Source organism: Musca autumnalis, unplaced genomic scaffold (genome assembly GCF_047663935.1).
Source record: "Musca autumnalis isolate F117 unplaced genomic scaffold, ASM4766393v1 scaffold_2, whole genome shotgun sequence".
NCBI lineage: Eukaryota > Metazoa > Arthropoda > Insecta > Diptera > Muscidae > Musca > Musca autumnalis.
The window spans coordinates 6,256,959-6,277,962 of NW_027411755.1; the positions used below are offsets into that span (position 1 = coordinate 6,256,959).

The 21,004-nt window shown below is 35.7% G+C and overlaps 2 protein-coding genes across 2 annotated transcripts in view; both read left to right on the plus strand.

The window, feature by feature from the left end:
- The first annotated feature begins 15,928 nt into the window (after window positions 1-15,928).
- Window positions 15,929-20,239, plus strand: LOC141395350 (esterase FE4). Its single transcript, XM_073971034.1, has 5 exons — window positions 15,929-16,655; window positions 16,721-17,053; window positions 17,478-17,610; window positions 17,678-17,857; window positions 20,101-20,239. Exons 1-5 carry the CDS (start codon window positions 15,944-15,946, stop codon window positions 20,237-20,239), a joined length of 1,497 nt encoding a protein of 498 aa, XP_073827135.1. The 5' UTR covers window positions 15,929-15,943.
- gcm2 overlaps window positions 17,888-21,004 on the plus strand; it is a 153,228-nt gene continuing 150,111 nt past the window's right edge. Inside the window, exon 1 of the mRNA XM_073966790.1 lies at window positions 17,888-17,952. The gene's annotated coding sequence lies outside the window, so the exon portion shown is untranslated. The remainder of the gene's footprint in view (window positions 17,953-21,004) is intronic.

Consider the following 21,004-nt stretch of genomic DNA (forward strand, 5'->3'; position numbering starts at 1 on the left):
TTCACGCTTAGCCTTCCTTCACCCACTAAAATAACATTCTAGTATGCCTGACGATCGGACCAGGGGGATATACCTATAAGAAGTATACATGATGATTACCAAAATTTGGCCAACGATTGGAGCCTCAGTCTGCTATTGCCTATACACAAGCAAGGTGACAGGATAGTTTGTGCCAACCACAGAGGCATAAGTCTACAGAGACATATGGTGTGAACGGCTTAAACCTATGGTCAATAGAATAATCGGGTCATACCAAAGCGATTTTAGATTTTTAACATCCGTACTCTTCGCCAAATCCTGGGAAACGCATGAACAGACCGACACATACCATCCCAGCAAACAAAAATCCTTCCTTAATAATGGGTTTTATAGTACTTTTTTGGTAGTCGTAAGTACTTACAAAACCCCCTACTAACCCATTACATATTTTAACAAGGGCATGTCCTCTGAATTACTGGTTATTCTGTGGCCACTAAAAGTTTAAAAATAAGCTAAAAAAATTATATTTTTAGAACAGTTTATTTTATTTCTCTCTGTTGGGTTTGATCATGCGAACTTCTGATTTGTAGCCGAAAACACAACACACTATGTGACGCGTAGGAACATTAAGGGTTGTTTAAACCGTACTCATAACTGAATAAGGAGTAATATACATAAGTAATTTTTGTACACATTACTTCGTAATGGTTTACATAATGACTAACGAATCCGCATTTTTCTGGGATCTGTTAGTCGACTATAAGACCAAAGGCCAATAATATCATAAGTGTTGTAAGCCTTGTCTGAATTTCGCATTCCTGCAAACTTATTACGATAATGCAGGATAAAATAAATTCACACAAGATCAACAGTGAACAAAGCAATTTTTCCTGAGTTTTTATCAAGAAATCTACCAAAATTTGATGACAATTTTTTTCATATGAAAGTTCGCACATTGAGCTTTTTTCGGATTTCTTTTTTTTTTTGAAAATGTTGCATAGTTTTCTGACAAACCGTGCACACTGTACCTGTAAGGGATAGTTTTTCGCCATAAATCCATCAAACAATATTAATAAAAAAAGACTTTTGCTTAAGAATAAGATTTTGATTTGATGCCACAAAAACATATGAAGATCCGATCATCTGTACAGCACTGATTTCAAAACTTCGGTTTCGAGAAAAACGCGTTTCAAGTTTTTTAAGAAAACCTATATTTTTTATAAACTTACAAGGAATTATCTATTCCTGGTCCATACAGAAAGAAGCTTTTGCTGACGTTTGGTGTTGCCTTCGCAACATTCTTCCTTTAAGAGCGCATTTGGCCGAACGCCTCTCTGCCAGTGCAATTCGTGCTTCGTCGATATTATTAGAGCATTTATGAGCGTTGTATCCACAGCTCCCTCCATCTAAGTTCAAATAAAATAATGATGTTGAACTTTCGCAAAAGAGATCAACGTCAATATATGCTGCTACAATACAATTGTTCCACAAACATCCCGGAAGGGACAAGGGAGACTTATCTCATATCAATGAGTGCACCCCGATTTATATTTGATCAGTGATATGGGACCTACTGTTTATCGCAGAGTCCGAACGGCGTGTCTTAAGATACCACTTGTAGAGCAGTTTTACATGGCTGAAATACTCAGAAAATGTCGCCAAAATTACTGAGGGGTATTTTGGCACCGTTGAGAATTTGATGTTGCTTGGTCTGGGAATCGAACCGCAGACCTTCTGAGTGCATGGCGGGTGTTCATACCATTGCACCATGGTTCCACGATTTTTAAATATAAATATTTGAAAAATCCAAGATTTTTCAAATACAAATATTTAATAAATCCACGATTTTTCAAATACAAATATTTAAAAAATCCACGGTTTTTCAAATATAAATATTAAAAAATCCAGGTTTTTTCACATATTAATATTTAAAAAATCCAAGATTTTTCAAAAATTAATTATTAAATTTAAAAAAATAATTTATTGGTCCATTGACCTTTCAAAACTATTTTTTAAAAATCCACGTTTTATTGGTCCTTTGTCATTTCAAAAAATATTCTTTCAGAATTCAAGTTTTATTGGTCCTTGTGCCTTTAAAAATCAACGTTTTATTGGTCTTTGGCCTTTATTTAAAAACCCACGTTTAATTGGTCCTTTGGTCTATCAAAAAATATTCTTTAGGGAATTCACGTTTATAAGTCCTTTGGCCTTGCAAAAAAATATTCTTATTAGTCCTTTCAAAAAATATTCTTTAAAAAACCACGTTTTATTAGTCCTTTCAAAAAATATTCTTTAAAAAAAACACGTTTTATTAGTCCTTTCAAAAAATATTCTTTAAAAATCCACGTTTTATTGGTCCTTTGGCCTTTCAAACAATATTCTTTAAAAACCCACGTTCAATTGGTCCCTTGGCCTTTCAAAAAATATTCTTTAAAAATCCACGTTTTATTGATCCTTTGGCCTTTCAAACAATATTCTTTAAAAATCCACGTTTTATTGGTGATTGTCCTATCAAAAAATATTCTTTAAATATCCCGTTTTATTGGTCCTTTGGCATTTCAAAAAATATTCTTCAAAAATTTTATTGGTGATTGTCCTTTCAAAAAATATTCTCTAAAAATCCCGTTTTATTGGTCCTTTGGCCTTTCAGAAAATATTCCTTAAATATCCACTTTTTTGGTCCTTTAGCCTTTCAAAAAGTATTCTTTATATGTCCTTTCTTTCGCCTTTCAAAAAATATTCTTTCAAAATCCAAGTTCTATTGGTCCTTTGGCCTTTCAAAAAATATTCTTTAAAAATAACGTTTTATTGGTCCTTTGGCCTTTCAAAAAATTTTATCGAAAAATCCACGTTTTTGGTCCTTCGGCTTTTCAAAAAGTATTCTTAAAAATCCACGTTTTTTGGTCTTTTTGGCCTTTCAAAATGTATTCTTTACAGGTCTTTTCTTTGGCCTTTCAAAAAATATTATTTCAAAATCCACGTTTTATTGGTTTTATCGGTTAAACTATGTATAATGAAGAAAGGTATTAATATAAGGTCTCACATAAGACGGGCTGGAGTTGTAGGATTAGGATATGGTAAAATATAGTAAAAAGTATAGTAAAGTGTAGTAAAGTGGTTATAATATTACGAAGTCCCATACAGGACTAAGCATAGGGGAATATGTAATATTACGGACCTGACATAGGAAAATAACACGGTGAATGGAATCACATTTTGAAATCTGAATTATTTGGTTTCTGACAAAAATTTGTTGTTGCAGCAACGACAAATATTTTTCCATAGATTGTTACAACACCAATGCTGTTATAATATGGTTCATGTGACCCTGTTTTCGTGAGCGTGAGGTGTAAGAGAATAAAATTCAGATCGCGAAATTAGAAGACAAGTTACATCTACAACATATTAAAAAATATATTCAAATGTTGAAAAACTAATCAAGCAAGTTCAATTTGTAAATCAATTCTAACTTCCAAAAACGTAATTAACTGTACGCTGTATCTTAAATAGTCTGCAACATGCATACAATAGTTTAATTTAAATATATTATGCATTCTCCAACAAAAATAGTTCATTTGTGTTAATTTCCCAAAAATAATTAGAAATATCATAAAAATCTCTTCATTTCATTTGAACTTCCCATTTTGACAAAGTTCCCAAAATGTATTGTCATTTCGTTGGGTGCATTCTAATTGAAATAAATGATATTCCTGTTCAAACAATAAAAATAGTAAAATTCAACTATCCATTAGTGCATTGACCTCTCATAAATGGATTCCTCCCAACTCCGACTACCACTGAACTGGGTAGTTATGGAGGAATACGCGTGATTTGCTTGTATCACCCCACAATGACTGGGAGGCTCGACAATAAGAGTAAACTATTATTCCCAAAAAACTCATTGACTTAATTCATCTGCAGACACAATACTTGCTGCGTATTTATAGAATTAAATGACTTGGGATCTGCATACAACAAACACGAGTATGTGCAGCTTCTCCACACATACCTCCCCGGAACTCTCCGCCTTTTCTAATTTAACTCCAGACTTTGATGCATTGGAATTGTTGGTTGGTTGTGTGACTGGCTGAGTTTATGACTTTGTTTTATAGGTTTATTATTTCTACTTTATTAAATTTAATTAAAGATTACGGATTATGGTTTTCGGGGTGCGTTTTTTCTCTATTTCTCACTTCTCGCTTCTTTTTTAACACAATAATTTCTAATAAACATTTGTTTGCTTATTAACAGCAACGACAACAACAACCAATTCGAAAAATATCAGTCATATTTTCAAGTGAATGGCATTGTTTTGTCTAAAACAAAATGGAGTTTTTGAGCTTCAATTTATAAAAACAAAAAAAAAGAACGAATAATGTAAAATGGGAATAGACAGACATTTACGTATCCCAAAATGAAAGATGAAAGGCCTAACAAAAATGAAACATAATTTCGGTGTTTTGTGTTGTTAAAAGTGACGATGATGATGAGCGTTGTTTTTCAATTAATTTCAATTAAGTTGACGTTGCTGCACACACGGCCACGGCCTCTGTCGCATCAAACGCATCTCTTAGTCCATCAAATAAATTGAAGTACATGATCTTAATGTTTGAAAATGGATAAATGTGTTTTTAGAATATATGCATAGATGTGGAAGAATTTTTATTTCGTTTTTGCTTGGCACATTAGGGTTCATTTCCCTTTGCCTAGGTTTTGTGTGCTCGCTCAGATCGGAGTGGGTATAAATTGCGTGTGAGCTCTAAACATTTGGCTTTTGGAAAACTCTGTTTGTGATCTTTGTTAATGCCAGGTTTTGGTATTGTGGATCTTAATTGACAATATTTTTCTGTTCAATTAAAATGATTTAGTTTTATTACTCGTAAATGTCCGAAAATCATCAATTTTCCAATGAAAATGAGTTGTCACTTTATTCATATAACTCGAAAACGTAAACTTTACTTTTTACATTTATTAACTTGATATACAGAAAAAGAGATATTCAATAATTTCCATTAATCAATATTTAAAAAAGTAAGGGAGGAACTAATGAGAAAATATAGTGTCTAACATCAGACACGTTTTAACAATGTCTTAATGCAGTTAAGTTTTATCCGAATTGTATGTGAATGTAGGTCTATTCTGAAAAATTTAATACCTTTCACCTTTTTCTACAAGTCTTTACCGATGGTACGCAGTTCGTGGGTAGAACTGTGTTTAGCTCAAAATAAAAGTTAGCAAGGGTTTGAAACGATTTGCCAGAGAGAGATACTAGTAAATTGTATCTTTATCTTTATATGTTTCACTAAGGACAGTATCAGATTTATGCTTCGGGATTAGTAATACCAACTCTTTTTTAAAGTTCTATTACCACCCATGAGCGAATGTTTATCATTTTAGAATACCAGAATACAATACACCCATGAGCGAAAGATTGTTTAGCATTTTAGAATACAAGATTTTGATGTACTTAATAAACCAACAAAAATGTATGAAGATATATTCATTCATTTTCGAAAAGTGACAAGTGGAGTAACCCTTTAATAAGCTGAGCGGTTCATTCGTTTTTCATGATCCCGATAACCAATCTTTTTAATATTAAAAAAAAAAAAAAAAATACTGAAAAATTCTTTAAGAAATTTTTATTCATCATATTGACATGACCCAGTCAACGCAATCATTATAGCTCGATGCGCTATACTATATGGATGTTGGTCGCCTTGTACAACTTGTGGTTAATACGACGCCACCGTTAACGCATATTGGTCCATAATATTTCTCTCAGGCACACCAAGTTCTGCCTCATCTACCTTCGCAAATATAAATGGATCCATAGTTAGTTATCGTTATAGTGTCTGGTAGAATATGATTTTTGTTCGACGAGAGGGTGGTTTGCTTTTAAGCTGTTGACATAGACCAATGTACCATCTGTTGGTCAATATTATTCTTCTCTCTACTCGTATTTCAAAACTGATATTTGTATTATTTCTGGCAGTGCCGATGCAAATAAAGTCATTAGCTACATTAAATTTTTAGTTTTTTAACGTTGGTCCTAGTCTGCTGGACGTCTTGAGAGTTGACACCAGAAATTTGGTCGTATCGCCGTTACTGTCAAACCCACATTGGTAGACCATTTTTTAAATTTTACCAAATGTTTTCCTATGGCTCGCTTTTATTGATTATGTATTATCATTTCTTTATTGTATATAGCGATTTTGTATGATTGCTTGTATATCGTCACCTGAAATGCCTTTTCATCTCTTCATCCACTTGTTTGCACCATCTATTCCTTGGCCTGCCAATTCTGCGTGCACCGCGAAGCGGTTCGTATTTATACGCCATTCCAGCGGGTTCATCTTCGCCCATTCTTATGATATGGCTTAGCCAACGCAATCGCTGCATCTGGATACGTTTAACTACATCAGCACGGATAGTATCAGTGTTTTGAAGAGCGTTATTTTTATTTGACGAGATATGGCTTTGTTTTTAAACTGCTTACTTAAACCAAAGTAGCATCTGTTGGCCAATACAATTCTTCTTTTTATTTCACAACCGGTGTCGAAGTGTTTTACTACCTCAAAATTATAGGAACCAACTTCCACAGTTGGTCCGAGCTCAATGGACGAATTGCGCGTCGACACCATCAGCTTGGTTTTCTCGCCGTTTACCGCCAGACCCACTTTAGCAGATTCTCTTTCGACCTTCATAAAGGTATCAGTTTCTTCTTTTACTGATCGTCCCATGATGTCTATATCATCAGCATAAGCAAGTAACATGTGTCTATTGGTGTAGATTGTGCCACTTCTTTTGACGTTTGCATCTCGTATAACCTTTTCCAGCAGGATGGTGAAGAGATCACACGAAAGGCTGTCTCCTTGTCTGATACCTCTTTTGGTACAAAACTCTTCGGTGAGGTTCTTTCCTATTTTAACTGAGGATCTAGTGTCCGTTAAAGTCATTTTACAAAGCCGGATGATACCAAATTCAGACATGGCTTGTAATAGCTTTGAACCCAGCGGGCTGTCGAAGGCTGATTTATAATCGACAAAAAATGTGATATGTGTCGATCTGCATCTCTAAGGTCTTCTCCAGGATTTGCCGCAGGGTAAATATCTGGTCAATGGTGGACTTGCCAGGTCTAGAGCCACATTGGTATGGTCCAATTATTTCGTTGACCATTGGCTTTAGTCGTTCGCACAATATCCCTGACACTATCTTATAGGCAATAGGGAGGAGACTTTTGCCCCTATAGTTGGAGCATACAGTCTTATCTCCTTTCTTGTGGACGGGACACAGGATGCTCAGGTTCCAATCGTCGGGTACGCGTTCTTCCTGCCAGATGGTGCTAACTAGCTGATGCATACACCTTATGAGCGCGTCGCCTCCGGCTTTAAACAGCTCGGCTGGTAAGCCATCGGCTCCTGTTGTGTTGTTATGTTATCGGGACAAGGAGTGCTCTCATTAATTATGAATGCTGTGGCTATCTCGGGTATCATTCTGTGAAAATAGAACATTGTTCCAAGGTGTTCCCAAAAACTTCTACACCTTTTTCAGATGTAATTCGAAACATTTTAGTTGTAATTCGTAACATTACATTTGTAATTCGAGAATTCTATTTTTAATTCGTAACATTCCATTTGTAATTCGTAATATTCCATTTGTAATTCGAATTATTCCATTTGTATTTCGAATTATTCCATTTGTAATTCGAATTATTCCATTTGTAATTCGAATTATTCCATTTGAAATTCGAATTATTCCATTTGTAATTCGAATTATTTTATTTGAAATTACAAATGAAATAATTCGAATTGCAACTGCAATAATTCGAATTACAAGTGGAATAATTCGAATTACAAATGGAATTCTCGAAATTTGGAAAAATTACGTATTTTTTAAAATTGCGAAAAAATGTTCGTCTTTAGGAGCACGCCACGCCCGGTATTCACCGTTAACGCATATTAGTCCATAAATCTTACTGCCAGGCTCACCTTGGCATACTCTTTTCCATTTTTTCTAAAGGTGTAGATGTCGTCTACGTATGCCTATAACATTTTTTCTGCAATGCAAAACCCCCCGCCGGCGGTTTCATTAGTACCTCATTGATCCGACACAAAAATCAAAACAATCCAGCATCATATGCTGCTACAAGAACAATTATTTCTTAACTGTATATATTGCTATTTTTATCAGTTTTATATATACAGATTTGTTTTTTAGGTACAAAAACCGCATTGGTATGACCACAATATTCCATTCCCCATATGTTTTGTCGTTCACACATTACGCTCGACAGCACTTTATATGGGTAACAGACCCATATTGTGCATGGGACAAAGCAGACTGAGGTTCTAGTTAGTGGGTACAGATTCCTCCAGCCAAATTTTGCCAATCAATTGTTGAACCGTACGGCAGGAAGTCCATCAAACCCTGCCGCTTTATTGTTCTTCAGCCGAATTGCTGTCGTAACCTCACTTTCGCTTTGTGGTAAATACCCGAGGTTGTTGTTTAGGATTGACTGTGGGATATCTTCATCGCCGCCAATGCTCCTTCTTCATTCTCAGCACGCTATGTGTATCCGTTACCAGTAGGCCTATTCTGTAACTTTTATCGATTGAAAAGTTGTTAAAATGTCTTTTGTTTTTGTTACAACTACAAAACAAACAAATGAAATTGTTGTAAAATAAACAAAAAGTGAAGTTGTTAAAAAGTTACAGAATAGGCCTACTGTAGGCCGATATAGATCGATATTGTTTAAATTCGTTTTGTTATTGTAACAAAAACAGTAGACCTATTCTGTAACTTTTTAACAATGCGACAATCGACAACGTTGTCGACACTAAAAATTGTTTGCAGTAACGATTGTGCTATTCTGTAAAAATGTAGACAAATTGTCTATAAACTTTCAAAAGCTTTCAATTTTGAATGTATTCGTAAACAAAACATACACACAAACCAAAGGCAAATCCAATATTGAACATTTTTGTCGATTTTTAACAACTACTATTTTGGTGTTGTTTTCCTAACGACATTTTTAACAAAAGTTGTTAAAATTTGTTTACAGAATACAAAGCTTGTTAAATTTGTTGTTAAAATGAGTTTCTCGAAAAAATAACAATATCGTTAATGTTACAGAATAGGCCCACAGAACAAAAAAATGAAATTGTTGTAAAATAAACAATGAGTAAAGTTGTTAAAAGGTTACAGAATAGGTACCCAGATTACTTTCTTAATATCTGCCGTAGAATAAGTCGAAACAATCCCTTCAGTCTAGTGTTTTACACTCTGGTAAAATGTTCGGACTTCATTTTTGAACGTATCGTGCTCGCATTTTTTCCTCTCTTTCATTTTCTTTTGAAAATACGCTTCTCCCGTTTCCTCTTCTCCTGATATTTTGCTATAGCACATCGTGTTTCTATTGACTACAGGCTTACCCTGTATGCCTTGCTATTATCTTCAGTAGCCTCACGACACTCCTTATAGATTGGATTGTTAGAAGGTGGTTTTGGCAGTTCGAACATAGTGGGATCGTCTTTGGGACTAGGCTTCCATATTATCGGGACAAGTAGTCTTCTTCCAGCGTGTGGATACGTTGAACGGAGAAGGCCTGTGCTATGTGTTGTGTTTGCAACTTTTCGACAACTAGCTTCCGTCTTGTGATAGATCGCGCTTTTGCTGCTACACGAATGTGTACCTTGGCTGCTACAAGGAAATGGTTCGCTCTTCGAATCGGTCGGACATCTAACACACTGAACGAATGCCTTTCGTCTATCACGACATGATCAATCAGGTTTCTGTTTTTCCATCTGCGGACATCCACGTTTGTGTAAAGGTGATGGAACCTGGTGCTGCTCACTATCATGTTCTTCTCTAATTTACCATAAATCCAACACCTAGCTCATGTTTCGTCTCAAGGCAACTTTAATACATTGTGTAAGCTTTGTGATCATTATGTCGGCCCGATTCCATCTCGGTCCCAGCAATGCTTTGTACATTTCATGTGCATCCGCCAGTGCCACTGCACCTACTATGTAAAGATTTCGGACGTTTCAGGTACAGAATTGCAGATCATGGGGGTCGTCAACTTTAAAGAGGTTCGTTTTTCATAGCAAGATGCTTTTTTATAGGGGTCGTTTACTAACCCGATAGCCAACCTGCATCTACCTCACACTATTTTTAGAGCATTTTATTAGACTAAAGCCGGCCAGGGCCGTCGCTTACGTCACCCGATCATGAAAAGTCGACATTTCAATTTTCTCCATAAACAAAAACTCGTCAACGATTTTGAAACCTTTCTCCAAATGTCGACTAATTGAAAGTCGACTTACCATACCGTGGAAGTGTCCGCTTGTGAAATTGGACTCGATATCAATGTGTGATATTTTATGTATAGTGTACCATTTCTAAACACAGGGACGTACGAAGGGGAGGGGGAGGGAGGGTTTACAACTGTACGAGTAAAGGTCTTGAGGCTTTAAACTCATTCTGTATTCAAAAAATGACGGGTTTATTATTGTGCGGATTGGAAGTGCATGAAATGACATGTTTACTGGACAAAGTGTACAATATATCAAGTGTTTTCCGTGGAGTATATCTCTAAAACCAATTAGAAATTTGTTTTACTACCTTAATTTTTTTATTATTTATTTAATAGAGAAAAATTTATTGTTGTGCGTCATAAAGTGCTAATATCTGCTATAAGTAGCATACCCACCAGAATTTCTTTCCTACCATTAAAGTTGTAGCTGAAAACAACCGTAAACGAAATTAATGCTCAAATATTGGTTAAATGGTAATAAAATCTGCTGTAATTTCGGTCTATAGGCTAACGATAAAAATGTATCTCATCGAAATAATGGCCTTTGACTTTTCATCTCTTTCGACAAAAGCCGCTTCAAATAATTTGGCGTCGATTTAGCCCAGTTCGTTCTTCTGTCGGGCTCGAGCGCATGAGAACGGATCAATCGGACTTTAAGTCATATTGGTCCATTCCTTTTTCCCACAAGACTACAAAATACTCGTATTTCACTAAAATTGTGCGCACAATAACTCTCGAAGGTCCAAATCGATTTCTTCGAGACATACATTAGGCTCGAATATGGATTATATCGGTTCACTCCTTCAGGTACCTCGCACACAAAATTTCAATATCCGATTTCACCCAAACTTTGAACATCCTAAAATTACTTCCAGACGTACATATATGTATATCAAGTACCAAGAGGGTTTATATTCGATAACATCTTCGGATACCTCCCTCACAAAATTTCAACATATGTAAGTGCAATTTATGGGCTGTTCGAGAATCCATTGGACATTTTGACCAATGCTACTGCTTGCGGTCTTGGTTACAGCGATGTTCTATTTTTCGTGGTAAGTCCATGCTTCCTGACATAACAGTTCAACAGCTCTAAATCTTACCATGACCAACTAAAATAACGGCTTGACAATATAACTATCAAAAGGAATGACTTCCAAAATTAGGTCAACTTCCAAAATGGACCATTCTTTTAGGTATCTTCTGCACAAAAGTGCAAAAGTTTTGCGCCCTTATCGAAGTCAAACTTATGAGCTCAGCATAAGCATTTAATCGCATAGCCCACAATCTTGAAGTTTTATACCCAAATGTTTCGATAATTTTGTCGGAAAGTTTATACGTCCAAAAAAGCCACGAAATTCTGAAACTCCCTGACTACACAATTTATGGGACAAAAAGTTTGGTTATGAAGCCCGTATTTTATCTGTCTATTGATATAAGTCTCAACTCACACAAGCTGTCGGCAAACCCGACTGATACTTTTTTACTTGTTTTCGAGAAAACAAAAGTTGTGAATTTTCATAAGTTTGCCTCCGCTGTGCCGACAGAAGTCATAGTCCTTGGAAAGTTTTAAATGTCATCGAGTTCATAAACATCTAATCGTACAATTAAGATAGAAATAAGGCGAAACAACAACCATTGGTATGCCAGTAGAGCGATTCTCTAACTCAATTTTTGAGTTACCGACAATTGTCGGTAAAATTAAAATACTTATAATTTCGGTAATTACCGATTTTTCGGTAAGTTAGCGACGAATAAAAAGCAGTCGTAAAGTTATACCGATAGTAAGACTCATGGTAGAATAAAGTAACGGTAGGCCACAGCTCACAGCTGATTACAATTTTTTTCTCTTTATGGCCTAATCTGTCAAAAGCAGGGTTGTCATTTTGTACTGTTTTTGTCATTATGCAATCATAAAGGTAGATGTATCGCTGAATTGTTCCAAGAAAAAACTTCTGCTGTAACACTATATCTTAAAATTGAAAACAAGGACAAAAAATGTGTATTCGCGTGGCAAAATAAAATTGTTGATTTTTTTAGCAAAACTTACGAAAGAAAGTTTTATCAAATATTGATATTAATTTAAATTTGTTCCAAAAGTACGGGAATGTAAAAATTAAAATTTTTGTAAAAATTCTGCTGACATTTATCTGCAAATCGGATGCCAGCAGTCACGATGTCAGATTAGCCAAACTTGTCAAGTAGAAAATAAGTGAATGACATTTTTTCACTGTCATAAGTTTGGGAAGAACTTTTGCTATTTTTGGAACACTTTACCAACAAGAATATTCTGGAGCCTAGCTAAAGAAATGTTTTTACACTATATGACACTTTTAACATATAAAAAGTGAAGCTCTAAGTTCCATATGTTTTTGTAATACGGCATAGCAGGTACATCTACCATTATTATTGTACCATGCCATTTGACGTTTTAAGCCATGGCTGCAGGGTGGCATTTCTCAGTGATTTTCATACCTGGCCTACCTCTCCTTTATTGTACCATGGTAAGACTGTTGTCAATTTTATTGAAATTTTCATACATAATTTTGCGTTGAAATTTTACCGATTTTTGTCGGTAACTCAAAAAATGTGTTAGATAATCGCACTACTGATGGAGTTTTTCGACTTAACCTATTTTGTCAGGACTTAGCTAAAATTTTGCCGAGACAGAATGTTGATTTCGTAGTCTCAAACAGTACTGCGAGTAGAATTCGGAGTCTATGAGTCGTAGTTGATTTCGCTCGACTCCAGACCATAAATGTAATTGTCTGAATTTTTTAGTTGGCTTGCATGGACTCTATCACTTCTGGTAAAATAGTAAAGTTTTGGTGTTTTTATGACATAAAAGAATATTATTTTCTAACAATAGTTCGGTACAAGCCCAATCTGCGCTCGCGGATTCGATTTATTCTTTTTTTTTTTTTTTGGAGTTATTTATTTTAATTAATTAATGGTACACAAATAACATTAATAGGTTTTTAGATAGATCTTCTTATCAGAATCAGTCCTCGTGGTAAAAATGTTTTCAATTAATTACTTAATAAGGCAAAATAAGACAAATCTTTTTTAATGGGACTGAAGTTAATGTGGGATATATGGATATGTACTTTAAAGAGGAAGAAATACTGAAAATCTTTGAAATATAAAGACTACTCGTAATTTATTATACTCTGTTCCAAATTTCAAAGTTACATCTAAAATATTGTAAACTCCCTCTATTGAAATTATATACTTTGTATCAATATTTCATATAAAATTTACTAAAAGCCCTTTAAAATAGCTTTATGTAACGCTACACAACATTTTTATACTCTCCACCATAGGATGGGGGTATATTAAGTTTGTCACTACGTTTGTAACTACTCGAAATAATCATTGTAGACCCCACAAAGTATATATATTCTTGATCAGCGTGCAATTCTACATCGATATAGCCATGTCCGTGCGTCTGTCTGTCTGTCCGTCTGTGGAAATCACTCTAGCGTCCGAACGGATTGACGTAGGTTGATGAAATTTTTGGGAAAATATGTTATATTTACGTAGGACTTTTGGTATTGAAAGAGGGCTATGTAGGTCCACGCTTTCGTATAGCCCCCATACAAAATGACGCGTGACGCGTTGTCGTTGGTTGTAATTTGGTACTTTGTGTCTCCAGAGGCCAAAAAATATTTTTACCAAAGTTGGGTTATATAGGTCCACATTTTGGTATAGCCCCCATATAAGGCCCCATATAAAGTACGCGTCATTTTAATATATTTTGAATGTATTAGACCCATTTGACCAAAGAATCGGTTGTAACTTTGTATTTTGTGTTTCCAGAGGCTAAGAAACATTTCTACCATAAAATGTTTATATAGGTCCACGTGTTGATATAGCCCCCATAATACAATATCTCCCGATTTTCGATATTTTGAACGTTTTAGCCTCATTATCACACCGATATGGCTGAAATTTGGTATTTAGTCTTCTTTAGGAGTATACAACTTTCCCCCAGAAATTTGTAGGTATAGGTCCACGCCATCATATAGCCCCCATAGAACGGTACCTTCCGAATTTCGGTATTTTGAAGGTTGTGGCCACATTAATCCACCGAAATTGCTGAAATTTGTGGTGGAGGGTATAAAAAGTTCGGCCCGACCGAACTTAAGGCTTTTCTTACTTGTTTAATTTCATAATTTTTGGTCAAGTTCTGCCCCACCCCAAACTTTACGGCTCTCTGCAGTGTTTTATTAGTTGCATAGGTTAAAATTCTAAAACATTTACAACTTAATAAAGTTAATGTTTTATCATAATCATAAAAAATAACAGTTGCGTTCGAGAACTAAAAAGTTTCTGTAATGTTCAACACTTTTGCACATTTTCCCGAAAAAAACGTCCGCCTAATTAAAAGACTCAAAATGCTCTTAAGAAACCTTTTGCTAACGTTGGGCAAAATGAACCAGTAGTGCGATTCTTTAACTCATTTTTTGAGTTACCGACAAAAATCGGTAACATTGAATCGCAAAATTATGAATAAAAGGTTCAAACAAAAGTTGACAACAACGTTGCTATTGATAGAACTTTACGACTACTTTTTATTGGTCGTTAACTTACCGAATAATATCGTTAATTACGGAAATTATAAGCAATTTAATTTTACCGACATTTGTCGTTAACTCAAAAAATGAGTTTGAGAATCGCACTACAGGTCGTTCATTTATTTCGTTGGTTTTTATTCTTCTATACTATGACATCTCTCATTTGAGTGTAAGGGAGAGCTAATGTAAAACAACCTGAAGAAAGTATATTCACTCGTTAAACTTAATAAACTAGATCTATTTGAAGGATATACTCTAAATGAACGATATAAACGAATGAGCTGGGTAAGTTTGCGTTTCTTTATTTCGCGGTATTGTTCCTTTGAAATTGTTCGTTAAGGAACGAAGCAACTCTACATTTTACACCAATAATTCTTGCGAGCAACAAGTTGCAACATGTTTGATGTCTTCTGATTGGCTGGTACGGTGTTTACGCTGATGTTTTTCAGCTTTTTGGTTTTTAGCTTGATCGATTTAGGCCTATATTGCTACCTATCTGTTTTATATTAAAAAACTCTCAAATATTTAACTAATTAATTTTTTTTCGATTGATTCAAAGAGTATTTCTCCTAAAGCAAAACCTCTTCCAATAGCTAATAAGAGTATTTACCGCTATGAGCGATTAACATCTTAAATGCCAAACAATCGAAAAAACACTCAACTTGGAGAAATCTTATCAGGAAAGTGTCCATAAAATGTTATGTTCGGACATTGTTTGATAAAAAAAAACGCTTATTTTAGTTTCAATTCGAAAGTCGATATGAAAGCATTGTGGCTGACAATATTCGTCAATATTTTATTATTACAATGCATTGTGCAAGTGCGGACAGACGATGAAGATCCCGATCCAGGTGTTCCTGTGGTAGAAACATCGTTGGGTAAAATTCAAGGCAAGGTGTTGACCACATTGTATGGCAAACAGTTTTATGCTTATCGTGGTATACGTTATGCCAAGGCACCAGTAGATGAGTTAAGATTCAAACCTCCTGTGCCAGTTGAACCATGGAGTGATACCTTGAAAGCGACTTCGGACAGTTTGGTATGTCCTCAACCGGGTGAATTGCAAATTGTGATGAGTGAGGATTGCTTGAAATTGGATGTCTTTACGAAGAATGTGACCGCACGTTTGCCTGTTATGGTTTACATACATGGTGGTGCCAATGTTTTGGGTAGTGGCCATAGCCTCTATGAAGCTGGAGCCAATTATCTGTTGGATCATGATGTGGTTATGGTGGCTTTCAATTATCGTTTGGGTGCCTTGGGTTTTTTAAGTACTCAGACACCGGAATATCCTGGCAATTATGGTTATCTGGATCAAGTCTTGGCCCTGCAATGGGTAAGAGATCACATCGGCAACTTTGGTGGTGACCCCGAATCGGTAACGATATTTGGCATGAGTGCTGGCAGCATGGCCGTGTCTTTGCACATAGCATCGCCGTTATCTCAGGGTCTATTTCATAAAGCCATACTAATGAGTGGTTCGGCAGCTAATCATTATCACATTGATAATATTTATTGGACAAGAAAATTGGCAAGAGAACTGTCGTGCCCCCAATACAATCCCGTTGATATGGTGGAATGCCTACGGGAAATAAGTTGGAAAACAATTGTCAGTAAATGTGCCGAATGGGAACCGTATTCCTTTGTCAATATGAAATGGAATTATGAAGTGGATGGCCACTTTTTACCCCAACATCCAAGTCAGCTTTATGCTGAGGGTAAATTTAACAAGGTACCCATGATTGTGGGTTTTGCACGCAATGAATTGGATTTTTCAGTGCAGCGTGAGTACAACAGGCACTATGTGGCTCTAAAATCATAACAATTTCCTTGTTTTTTTATTTTATAGACCAAGAAAACAATAGCCGTTTACTTAATGATTTATCTGTCAGTTTTGATTTATATGCTCCGGAAATTTTCCTTTACAAACCCGAGTCTGATGATGTACCAGAGGAACAACTGAAAAGTCGTCGCCTCTGGAATTTCTATATTGGTCCAGAGAAAACACCACTTAATGCTACAAATCTTAAACATTTTGGAGAAATATTTTCCGATGCCATTTTGGGTCATGGTATCCATCGCCTGGTAACGTTGGCCAATAATGCCACACCAGTCTATTATTATAGAACAGATTATGTGGGTCGCAGAAGTTTGTATCCGGATAATATGGGAGAATCACAGGGTAAGCAAAATATGGGTCAAGATCAACTATCTTCCATGAGGGGGAAGAAGTCATAAAAAATTTTAGAAAAATATTTAAAATAATTAATGCCTAAAGACTCAGCTTGCAAATTAAAAAATTTGTCAGTAAACCCCGGTTTAATGGGTCGGATGAGCAACCAGTCCACATCAAATGGCTCAGATTAATTCAAAAATAGTTTAAAACTATTCTTAAAAAATAACGGGTTGAAATGTTCTAATAAATCGCCTACAATGACTCTGAAAGATATTCTATAAAATTTGTTGAAGGCTAGTCCCTGAAAATTGACAATGTTGATTTTTTTTAAATCTTTCTTGAAAATTATGAATTGCCCATTTAATAACCTTGTCCAATAGTCATGGCCTGAATACATTTTTATATTCATTGATATTTCATTCCTTTCCAGGTGTTGGTCATGCCGATGATTTACAATATGTAATGCCTGGCTTATGGTATGGTACACAACTTTCGGAAGATCATCCTGATATTTTTATGGTAAAACGTTTGACCCAGCTTTGGACCTCTTTTGCCACAACTGGGTAAGTTTTCTAACAAAAATCCCCAACATAGAAATTGTATTTAGTTGTCAACTTTTCCCAACTCTAGAAAACCCACCGCAGATGACGTCAAAGAATGGCTGCCAGTTGGTCAGACTGATTTACCAATACTCTACAATGACGAAACACCCACAATGGGACCTTGGCCCTATCGGGAACGCTATCAATTATGGGATGAATTATTTCCCCTGGAACGAAGTGCCAGCAGTGGACGTGTTGTAGCCACATTGTGGACAATTACCTCATTATTGTTAATCATTTGGAAATTAAGTTAATGTTTTTAAAGATAAACAATAAGAAGATGGTGTTTTTCCCCCACCATTGGTAAGAAAACATTAACGGCCATTAAGATTAAATAAAATGTTCTCTCTCCTGTGCTTTTCACTTCAATTAATCAACAGCGTTTTTGTCGCCTTGATTTTGTTCTCTTGCTAAGTAAGCATATATGTAACACATTTATATTGTAATACTCAAATTGTTATCTCTGTATTTGTGTTTAAGTGCGCTACACCAAAGGATGGTAGGATATATAAAGTTTAGCATTCCATTTGTAACGTTTGTGGGGTGTCAAGACGGTGACGTAGTGATGCAACGTTTAGATTGCCAGCCTTTCTAAATGAATGTTGGAGTTCGATTCTCATGCAAGGTAAATAAAACCTCTGAAGGAAATTCGATTGTGAGATTGTGAAGTAAACAATTTTAAACGAGTTCTTTACGAAATCGGAAAGAATCTCTGCATAAGTAACCGATTCTGATGCCATTTTTATGCAATAACGGGGAAAGATTTTGTGAACCTGTTCCGCGACCACGAAATGTTTTGTCGGTGAAAATTTGGAATGATAAAACCGTCCGACAAATTTCAAAAAAAAAAAAATAGTTACACATGAACCAGACTATATACATCTGAAACTATAGGCAAAATGGAGTAAAATTGCAGTCAACATTTTTCGTTTACTCATCCTGTTAACCTGTTAAAGACATTCAAATTTCAAAGGACAACATTAAAAAAAAATATTTTAAATACTTATACTCACCACATCAGCATTGAGCGGTATCATATTAAAGATGAGAGTATTGACTTTATATAATATGTAATTATAAATTATTGCATTCAAGGATAACAAGGGCATCAAAAATGTCCTTGAAAAATTAAATACTAAACAATCCTTTGAAAACATCCAACAACAAAATTTTTCAAAAAATTATCAAATGGTGTTAAAGAATTTCATGTAAATATTTATTAAAAAATAACATACTAAGCTAGGATATTGAAATTTCGGGAGGTATTACACTACATAAAGGATTTTAACATTTTTTTTTTTTTTTTTGAAATGATGTTTTCAAACTATTTTTAGTATTTAAATGTTCAAGGGCATTTTTGATGTCCTTGTTATCCTTGAATGCAATAAATAAAAATTGTTATACAAATGCAATATTCTCCTCTTTAATATGACACCGACACCAGCATCGTGCGATGAGTACAAGTATTTAAAATATTGTCCTTTTGAAATTTTAATGTCCTTTAAAAGGCCAACAATCGAAAATTCTTAAATGCCACCTTATTCCATTTTGCCTACAGTTTCAGATGTATATAGTCCGGTTCATGTGTAATTTTGGCTATCGGAAGGTGTAATTGGAGTTTCCTTATGCAGTTTTTTGGAAGTTGTAAGAGAAATCTGAGGAAATTCTAAAAAACGTTAGATTTTTTATGCAATAACGCACAATGGCGACAACATTTCTGAATTGGATAACTATTTTGGAAACACCATGCAGTTCCGAGAAGGGGAGGACAAAGGTACAAAATTAATAACTTACACTGCGACACAAAATGGAGGTGAAAATCTGGGGCCGAGATAATTCCTTTTGGGGATGAAAGCCCTTGGTGAGTATATAAGAATCCGGAAGGACAGATTCGCCGTGAGTAGAACTTCCGAGTTATGCCGTCATGAAGTTTGTGCTGAAGACCTTGCAAGGCATCTGAAATTAGCGTTATATCTTTGTTAACTGTTGTTTTAGCTTATTTATGAGATGACATGTGCAAAAGGGCCATGAAAACGAGACCAAATCGATTAGTTGTCAATGAGAGCCGTACCTAAAATTTTCTTAGCGACATTTTCGCAGAACATTTCGAAGCTGAAAAACGTCATCCGGTGGTACTTTTATCGCGGTTCTCTAAATAAGGGACGAAAAGGACATTGAATGAAGCAAGTTAGAAGATCGAAATGCTCTACGAAAGTTATCCTCATTTGATTTGACTGAAGACATGTCATCTCATAAATAAGCTAAAACAACAGTTAAAAAAGATATAACGCTAATTTCAGATGCCTTGCAAGGTCTTCTGCAGAAATTTCATCACGCCATAACTTGAACGTTTGACTCACGGCGGATGTGTCCTTCGGGATTCTTAATATTCTCACCAAGAGCTTTTATCCCCAAAAGGATTTATCTCTGCCCCAAAATTTCTGTTCACAGTGTTATCGAACATAGTCTGGGTTATCAAGGCAGTTTGCGTCTAACCATTCTAGAGAAGACGGTGGCCCTAAGTCTCAGCCACGGTAGTTCTTCTGCTAGATCCGAATCAGTTTATCAGATGATTAACTCGATAGCATAGTCGTTCCAGCGACTGTAGTCGTCGATACACTGGCACCGGTATGGTGAAAACTAATCCTTTAAAACCACATACACTAGCCAGGCTGAGGATGAAACCCAGACCAAAACGTTTGGTCGATAGTGGCCTAGGGTTGAAGGGACAGCGGTTCCGGAATTTGTAAAGATAGTCTAGCTGAACAAAGCAGACAGCTTTTGGTATTTTCTAGAACAGACGGTGTCTCAGAGTCTCAGTCCTGTTAGTATGTTGGAGCCGATAACAGATTATCCGATGACGAGGAATCATATCACGCTTGCTTCGGTCTAAATGCAAATAGTAATCCTTTGAAACCAGTAGCGCCGAACACACAGGAGGATCGTTCATCGTACTAAGCCGACAGAACTGAGGATGGAACCCCGACCAAAACTTTAGACGATGATTTTCCCAGAAAACACCTAATCATGATCAATCTCAAGTTCGAAAGACCATATCTTCACTTTTACAAGAGAGATACTTACCTTAGTATGCTTCCTCCCATCCCAATGACCGAAGAGGAGAAGTCGAATTCAATGTCAACATCGACCCCTAAAGGTCACACCCGAGGCGACCACAACATCTGCCACCATACCGGCAGGACACCCCTCAAAGTCAAAGAATATTAAGTCGACAGGGATAAATCAGCCCCAGATTTGGAATGCAGAATATTACGAAGTCTGAGTCGGAACCGGCCTGTGTACATAAACGTGTAGTTCCTTCCAATTCTTCATTAAATAACAAGGTGAAGAGTGT

Excerpts from the sequence above, each read along its gene's own strand:
- LOC141395350 (XM_073971034.1), top strand. The coding sequence starts at position 15,944 with ATGAGTGAGGATTGCTTGAAATTGGATGTCTTTACGAAGAATGTGACC. Across the intron at positions 16,656-16,720 it reads ATTGGATTTTTCAGTGCAGC|ACCAAGAAAACAATAGCCGT; the intron begins GTGAGTACAACA and ends TTTATTTTATAG. Across the intron at positions 17,054-17,477 it reads TAATATGGGAGAATCACAGG|GTGTTGGTCATGCCGATGAT; the intron begins GTAAGCAAAATA and ends ATTCCTTTCCAG.